Raw genomic sequence first — 8701 nt, forward strand, 5'->3', positions numbered from 1 at the left:
CAAGTTCTCAAAATCCTTTCTCAGCAATTGTAGCTTTGCTGTCTTCACTCTCTCCATGCCTTGATAGGCTGTCTTGAGGGTTTGCCATGCTTCATTGGCTGTCTTAGCTGCTGCTAACCTTGGAAACATACTCTGGTCTACTGCTAGATACAACAACACACGGGCTTTTGAATCCTTCTTCCTATTGTTCTTCAGCAGATCCTTCTCTCCTTGAGTTAATGCATTGAACTCAGTTTCATCTGCTGGTTCTTCAAAGCCTTCTTCAACTATTTCCCATAAATCTTGGGAAGCAAGCAGAGCTGTCATAGTTATTGCCCAGTAGTCATAGTTCTTCCCATTAAACTGTGGGAGCTGGGTGTTAAACAAACCCATACCAGTGCTTGTGCTAGCCATTCCTTGTATTCTGATCTATGTCTCTAAATCCTTGACTGTGTGTTTAAAACAGCTGACTGTTTCTTCAGCAACACAAAAAAAACTTTTGAAATACCTGAATCCTTTGATGTCTGAGTCTTCTGTCTGCCTGAGAAGTTTTGCTGCAGCTACAAACCTTCTCCCTTCAGCTTCTCTAACTTCTTTAAAGAGCCTAAGCCTGCTCCGATACCACTGTTGGGTATTTTTAATGGGGAAAATACCAAAAACCAAATATTCAAACACACAGAGGCAATGCTCTGTTTCTTTTGCTCCAAGATCTTTTGTGCACACAGAAGACTTAAAAGAAATTTCACTGAGAAACAGAGTATTTCACCATAAAATATTTCTATTCATTAAAACAAAAAAAACATTCACTGTGTCTCCATATGAGAATTTACACTGCTGGAAAAATTCCCATTAACATTTACTGCTGTAAAACCTCCATTCACATTTACTGGTGTAAAACAATTTTACATACTGCTGTAAAAGCAAAACTTACACAGGCTTACAAAATTCGCTCCACCATTTTCTTTATGCATTTGCAAAACCACACATGGTTTTTCTTACACCTCTGTTTTACTATGCCTCACAAAAACATTACAAAAGACATTTGTGCACTGCTGTGCATACAGCCTCTGGTTCTTCTTTTCGCTGCTGCGAACACATTCCATTTACCTCTCGTGTGCCATACATTAAAAAAAAGTCAACACACTCAAAAACATATTACAAACGATTTTTTTTATTTTTAATACATGCCGTAAAAGTCATAGGCTTCTATTAAAACGTGCCCATACCTATGTTTTAAATGCACCATACCTTTTCATAAAAAGAAACTTACGTGCTATATAAAAAAATATATTGTAATGTGCCCATACTCATATTAAAACGGGCCACCAAAATCTTGTACCAACATTAACTCTTTCACCTACGGCGGTCAACCAAAAGTTTAATCCACGCAAGCCTTTAATGCACCTCGTATGCAGCTTTAGTTCATCAACGGTGGAGAGCGATGGAGTAAATCCGACGGAGGTCAACAATATCGGAAACCTGTTTGCTGCCCAACTTTAACGCCCGAGAAAATGACGTTGCGTTACGTCAGGGCTGAACCACGTGTCAGCTCCAAATTGTATCGGAGCTCCTTCCCGGATTATTCCTTCGTCGGCAAATCGCTCCGAGAAAATCCGGTGAACGGTTTCTGGCTTGGTTCACGGTTTCTGGTGGTCTGCGTTGAAATTAGATTTCAACAATCCAGCGGAAGAAATTGAGATTAAATCATGATTTGTTGCGGTTAAAATAGTTTTTTAACTGCATATTTGGATTCAGCGCCCTGAAAAACCCTTGGGACGCTTTAATTGTGCAGAAACTAGCTATCAAACTTGCGATTCCAATAAATTGCTGCCGGATTTTCACCAGAAAAACCCGCTGGAAAGACTTTCAAAAAATCACGTTATAGACCACTGATAAAATTGTGTCGGTGATGAGGAAGAGAGATACTTTTTATCAAGGTAAATTTTGGGTGATTTTTTTAAGAATGGCAATTTTTTTAAGAATAAAAATTAGGGCACCTACTATTAATAAGCCCTAAAGTTTTCCTTGTGTCAATCTGCCTGCAGCTGCTTTTGCAGTTTCTTCCATCATTTCTCTGGTTTCCTTGCCCAATGGCTCATCTGCCAAGCACTTCCGCTGCCGCTGCCGCTTCCATCTCCACTTCTACCTCTGCCTCCGCCGCTGCATCTCCCAACACCAAATACAATTCCCATTTTGATGTTTTCATCAACTGTTCTGCTTCAGACGTTACGAATAACTTCGCCAGTCATCTCTTCCATCGTCTTCTTGACCGCGGATTCAGAGCCTTTTTGGACCGGCCAGAAGTGCAGCCGGGAGACCGCTTAGATTCTCGAATAGAAGAAGCCATTGCCACAGCCTCTGTTCATATACCCATATTCTCTCCAAAATATGCCCAATCAGAACGGTGCCTCGATGAACTCCTGTTGATATTGAAGTCGAAGGCTCCTATTGTTCCAGTTTTTTATGATGTCAAGCCTTCCGAAATACGGATCAGGACAGGCCCGACCCAAATCCTGAGATGTCTTGGGTGCCTTGTGGACAACAATGGAGTCTATGATGAAGCCCTGAGAGGACATGAAAAGAAAAGGAGTTGCAGCCAACAAACAATTGCAGATTGGAAAAAAGCGCTGTCTGATATTTCACAGTTTAATGGTTTGGAGCTGGAGGCATGTGAAGGGTAAGAACTCTCTCTGTTATTGTTCGTATAATTAGGTTTAATGTGTTGTCATAAACAAAGCTTTGAATACTCATATTTGGATTAATTTTCCTTGAATAACCAGCGATGAAGGCGAGCTCGTGGATAGGATATTGCAACGGGCGGAGGAAGAGGTTGCAAAACCACAATTTCAGGTGGGCAAATATGTAATTGGGTTGGATAAAAAGCTTGAAGATTTTGAAAAGGCAGTATTATTACAGCGGCAGCAACACAAACGAAAAGCCAAGTTTGTGGGGATTGTGGGTGTTGGCGGAGTAGGGAAGACGACGTTGGCAACAGAATTCTTTAACCGGAAGAGGTCAGCCTACCATCGATCATGTTTTTTATCAGACGTGAGAGAAGCTGCAGGTAGGAGCTCTTTGCCTTCCTTGCAGAGTAAACTCAGAAAGGACTTGACTACACTGGATCATGAAATAGTCAGCGTGGCCGAGGGTAAACAGAAGCTTTCAAATTCTCTCCGGGAATTTAAATTTCATGTCCTTGTAATTTTAGACGATGTGGATAATGATGACCAGATGGATGCATTATATTCACCTCTGAAGGATGTCCTGGAATCAGGTAGCTTAATTCTTGTAACATCCCGTAATAAAGATGTTCTTAAAATGTCAGGAATGAGAGAGTCAGACATTTACAATCTGACAGGCCTCGATGGAGAACATTCTCAAGAGCTTTTCTGTTTGCATGCCTTTCACAAGCGTCTTCCCGCCTTCAGATTCAAAGAAGTTGATCCAAAATTTCTGGATGTGTGCGGCGGATTGCCATTATGTCTCAAAGTTCTTGGGGCGCTCGTTTATCAAAAGGATTTGAAGTATTGGAAAACCCCACTGCGCAAAATATCGCTAGTACTTCCCGCCGATGTACAAAGCATTCTTAAAATTAGCTATGACAGTCTTGACGACCAGGAAAAAGATATATTTTTAGACATTGCATGTTTCCTCATAAAAGAGGACAGGGATACGGTTATAAGTATTTGGGAGGCATCCGGCTGGGTAGGATGGCTGAATCTTCAGAACCTGGTGAACAAGTGTTTGGTAGATATCGACAATAAAAGCCGTATAAGCATGCACGCTCATCTCATAGACTTGGGCAGGGATTTGGCGGAGAAAAACCCTTCGAGATTTCGCCGTCGTCTTTGGCGGCCCAATGAAAACCGTTTTGATAACGCGTGGAAAAACTCAACTGTAGGTGCTTGGAGATCTAGACATGATAATATGTATCTCTTGTTGTGATTTCTGAACTTTGTAAATAAGTAAGTATAGTTTCTAACAGTTTTCAAATGGCAATTTAGGTGCGCGGAATCAACATGGTTGAAGTAAGATCTGGCTCATCAGTAAACGATGCCGTGGAGGTCGATATGAGCAGGTTGCAGCTGCTTAAGGCTGAAGGCGATTGTTTGGAGAGCATATCAACCCTGCTGGCACATTCAGATCTTCTTTGGCTTTGCTGGAATCGTTGTCCGTACACCTCCCTTCCCTCTTGGATTCCAAGAAAGAATTTGAGAGTTTTACGAGTGGCCGGGAGCAAATTGGAAAGATTATGGCGTCATGAAAGTGAGGTATGTGATGGTTTTTGTGAACTTTTACATTGTATTGGGCCGTCGTGTTTAGCTTTTTCACCTAGGTGGAAAAACTTATCAACTCAGGTGTCAAAACCAACAGTGAGGACAGCCATCTCTGCTGCTATCCGCGAATGTCGGTTTGACTCATCACAGTTAGATAGGAAAACCACGCCACTTGAAATAACCCGCTGGTGGTCAGTAAGGGAGCAGGCTCATCACTCCTGCGAAATGCCTCTCGGTCTTGGGCCGTTAACCTGTTTCCTTACGTCCGAGGAAGACGAGCTCTTAGCCAAGCAGAAACAATTTTACGGCATACTCCAGGCCGAGCCGTCGTGTTTAGCTTAGTTTAAACTTCTTAGATTTTTTATCATTTAGATTATTATATCTAAAATTTGGTTAGTAATTAAAAAATTCGTAGCTATAATGTTTCAGATTGAGAACTTGGCATCTGTTTATACCTTTTTACCAATAAAATTTTAATAATGAAAATTGCAATTTAGGAAGAAGAAAGTCCAAATCAACTTTAATCTCCGAAATTTATATTCTAGATTGCATTGAATTGCAGGCGCAGGCACCTTTGAACTTGAGGGAGTTGATTATTGATGCAGCAACAGCAAATTTCGAGTTACCAAAGTCTATTGGGCAATTGGAGTACCTTGAAACGATTGAACTCAGATGCACTATGGAACCATTGCCGGCAGAGTTCTTTCATCTCACCTCCAAACATTTGAGAATGTACGCAAGCGAGAAGTCGCTAACGCTGCCTGAGTCGTTCGGGAATCTTACAAACCTTCGTGATCTTGACTTGACTGGCTGCTCTGCGTTGAAATGGCTCCCAGAGTCGTTCGGTAATCTTATGAACCTCCGGGATCTTCACTTATTGGGTGCTCGCAGTTGCAAGAACTGCCAAACTCGCTTGGGAGTCTTACAGACCTCCAGCAGTTTGACTTGTCTGGGTGCTCCCAGTTGCAAAAGCTGCCAGACTGCGTCGGGAATCTAACAGGCCTCCAGCGGCTTGACTTGTCGTGGTGCTCCAACTTGCTAGCGCTGCCAGACTCCGTCGGGAATCTAACAGGCCTCCAGCAGCTCAAGTTGTTTAGTTGCTCCAACTTGCAAGCGCTGCCAGACTCGTTCTGGAATCTAACAGGCCTCCAGCAGCTCGGCTTGTCTGGGTGCTACAGATTGCAAGCGCTGCCAGACTCCGTCGGGAATCTAACAGGCCTCCAGCAGCTCGACTTGTCTGGGTGCTACAGCTGGCAAGCGCTGCCAGACTCCGTCGGGAATCTAACAGGCCTCCAGCAGCTCCACTTGTCTGTGTGCTTCAGATTGCAAGCGCTGCCAGACTCCGTCGGGAATCTAACAGGCCTCCAGCAGCTCGACTTGTCTAGGTGCTCCAGCTTGCAAGCGCTGCAGACTCCGTCGGGAATCTAACAGGCCTCCAGCGGCTCGACTTGTCTAGGTGCGCCGACTTGCAAGGGCTGCCAGACTCCGTGGGGAATCTAACAGGCCTCCAGCAGCTCCACTGGTCTGAGTGCTCCGACTTGCCAGGGCTGCCAGACTCCGTCGGGAATCTAACAGGCCTCCAGCAGCTCGACTTGTCTGGGTGCTCCAGCTTGCAAGCGCTGCCAGACTCCGTCGGGAATCTAACAGGCCTCCAGCAGCTCAACTTGTCTAGGTGCTCCAGCTTGCAAGCGCTGCCAGACTCCGTCGGGAATCTAACAGGCCTCCAGTGGCTCGACTTGTCTGAGTGCTCCAGCTTGCAAGCGCTGCCAGACTCCGTCGGGAATCTAACAGGCCTCCAGCGGCTCGACTTGTCGACTTGTCTGGGTGCTCCAGCTTGCAAGCGCTGCCAGACTCCGTCGGGAATCTAACAGGCCTCCAGCTGCTCGACTTGTCTGGGTGCTCCAGCTTGCAAGCGCTGCCAGACTCCGTCGGGAATCTAAAAGGCCTCCAGCGGCTCGCCTTTCCTGGGTGCTCCAGTTTGCAAGCGCTGCCAGACTCCGTCGGGAATCTAACAGGCCTCCAGCAGCTCGACTTGCCCTGGTGCTCCAGCTTCCAAGCGCTGCCAGACTCCGTCGGGAATCTAGAAGGCCTCCAGCGGCTCGACTTGCATGGGTGCTCCAGCCTGCAAGCGCTGCCAGACTCCGTCGGGAAGCTAAAAGGCCTCCAGCGGCTCGACTTGCATGGGTGCTCCAGCGTGCTGCCAGACTCCGTCGGGAAGCTAAAAGGCCTCCAGCGGCTCGACTTGCATGGCTGTTCCAGCTTGCAAGCGCTGCCAGACTCCGTCGGGAATCTAAAAGGCCTCCAGTGGCTCGACTTGCATGGGTGCTCCAGCTTGCAAGCGCTGCCAGGCTCCGTCGGGAATCTAAAAGGCCTCCAGCGGTCATATATTCAGGATTGGCTTTCAGAGCGTAACGAGGATTTAATGCTTTCAGAGAATTTAATGTTTTTAGAGCAGCGCGCCACTTAGCCCGATAATACAGGAGCGGGTAAATATTATTTAATGTCGAATTTGCCCGCGTTAAGTCCCGTGCTGCTCTGAAGGCACTAACTGGTTAGCTCTTTCCTCGCCTTACCTGGATGCTCCAGCTTGCAAAAGCTGCCAGACTCCGTCGGGAATCTAACAGGCCTTCTGTACCTGGACTTCATTGGGTGCTCCATGTTGGGAGCGCTGCCAAAGTCGCTCGACAATCTAACAAACCTACGGAGGTATGGACCTTGACAAGGGGCATTCAAAAGTGCCATAAATCCTACTTATCTCAAAGTTTCAACATGAGCAGAGAAGTTGAATGGGACTACAAAGGAGGATTCTAGAAGCCATTTTTGCCGAAAAAGGAATGATTCATTACACTGGCTGATGTCCATATCCAGTATAGTCGAAGTTTCGCAAGGCCTGGAAGCCCTTTTATTTTCTCCAATGCAGAATTTTCCTGTGCGTCCAACAATGTGCGCCCTCTCGGATCAGGTAAGGCCTCTTTTTCTCTTCCATCCTTTTCCACATTGGCGATTGCCACTTCATGTTGGGAACAATCAACTGTGCTGGCAAATACTCTTTTCTTGTATAACATATCATAGCCATTCTCAACTGTTTCAACTCTGCAACTGAGCCGGGCAAACAGTTGAAATTGGAGCAACAATTATGGATAGATAACGTCAGGTTACCACCAATCGAAGATTGCAACATTTCGTAAGAAGGGGATTGTAATCTCAGAATTTTCAAATTGCTTTTGTTTCCAATAGCATTACAATCCTTAAAGTGTCTATGCAAACAATTTACTTCTTCCCTGAAGCACAGACAATGCCAGGTGCCCGCAAAGACGCTGGATGATAGGTCATCAAAACAAACCCTTTTCTGTGCTAGTGAAATATTTGCAAGAAATTGTGCATAGAATCTGCCTCCCCATGATATCAAAGTTCTACCTCAGCATAATTTTATCATGCTTCAAGGTTCTCTCCATAGTGTAGCGTTATAGTTACAGTTATTAATAACTTCTAAATCTACCGACAACCTCAAATATATGAGGATGACAGCTTTGACACAATTGTTTTACCATTTTAATTACCAATTACCAATGCCCCTTGTAAAAAAATCTTATGAAACTACCGTTAGCCATAGCCATTTTTAAGCGTTTATTCAAATATGGCCCGTTGGCATTTTGCATGGAGTGCGACAATATCCATGAATTTCTTATATACCAGTGGCAGAGTTTAATTGATAAAGGCCATTAACTAAAATCTTCTTCGGGATACACAGTTTGGTGTCTTTTCTTCTTATTCTTATCAATTTATTTATTTTATTGCTGTTAAGAGGTTTATAAAGTATCATTTTAAAAATATGTTTTTGTCCATTTTAGTTTCAAGATTCTAAATTAAATTTTAGATTAGATTAGGTCAAGTTTTTATTTTCAAAATTACATAATTTCATTAACTATAAGATATATAAAAGTTCAAGAATAGTAAGGAAGTTTCAAGATTCTAGATTAAAATTTAGATTAGATTAAGTCAAGTTTTTATTTTGAAAATTAAATAATTTCATTAACTAATGGATATGTTAGGCATTAGTCGATCTTCCTATTTCAACCAAAATTATATTTTCGAATTATTTTATTATGAATTGTTTTAAAAATTATTTTATTATTATTATAAATTGTTTTAATTTGTGCTTTAGTAATTAACAAGTTATTGATTTGAGGCTTCTACGATCTATATTCTATGTAGTGTTATCTTCCAGAGTCATCGTATTCATGTTTGTTGGAATTGACGTTTCGAACCAACCTCTGTGGTTCATCATCATGGATCTAATCCTGATGATGATCCACAGAGGTTGGTTCAAAATGACGATTCCAACAAACATAATTAACGCGTGTTAGCTAAAATTATGTGTATACAGTTAGAGTTGGTTTTTCCAACACTTCATTTCCCTATGAGTTAAGTATCGTGATTTGTAA

At 43.4% G+C, this 8701-nt stretch overlaps 1 protein-coding gene across 1 annotated transcript; it reads left to right on the top strand.

Moving 5' to 3' along the window:
• Window positions 1-2059: 2059 nt before the first annotated feature.
• LOC149214069 (disease resistance protein Roq1-like) lies at window positions 2060-7959 on the top strand. The gene is made up of 7 exons (XM_089389289.1): window positions 2060-2656; window positions 2760-3876; window positions 3984-4250; window positions 4819-5101; window positions 5185-5567; window positions 5651-6000; window positions 6090-7959. Exons 1-7 carry the CDS (start codon window positions 2070-2072, stop codon window positions 6721-6723), a joined length of 3621 nt encoding a protein of 1206 aa, XP_089245415.1. The 5' UTR covers window positions 2060-2069; the 3' UTR covers window positions 6724-7959.
• The last annotated feature ends 742 nt before the right edge of the window (window positions 7960-8701 follow it).

The sequence above is a fragment of the Pinus tabuliformis genome, chromosome 1_1 (genome assembly GCF_031772625.1).
Source record: "Pinus tabuliformis cultivar Carrire ecotype Pingquan chromosome 1_1, CPIR1, whole genome shotgun sequence".
Classification (NCBI taxonomy): domain Eukaryota; kingdom Viridiplantae; phylum Streptophyta; class Pinopsida; order Pinales; family Pinaceae; genus Pinus; species Pinus tabuliformis.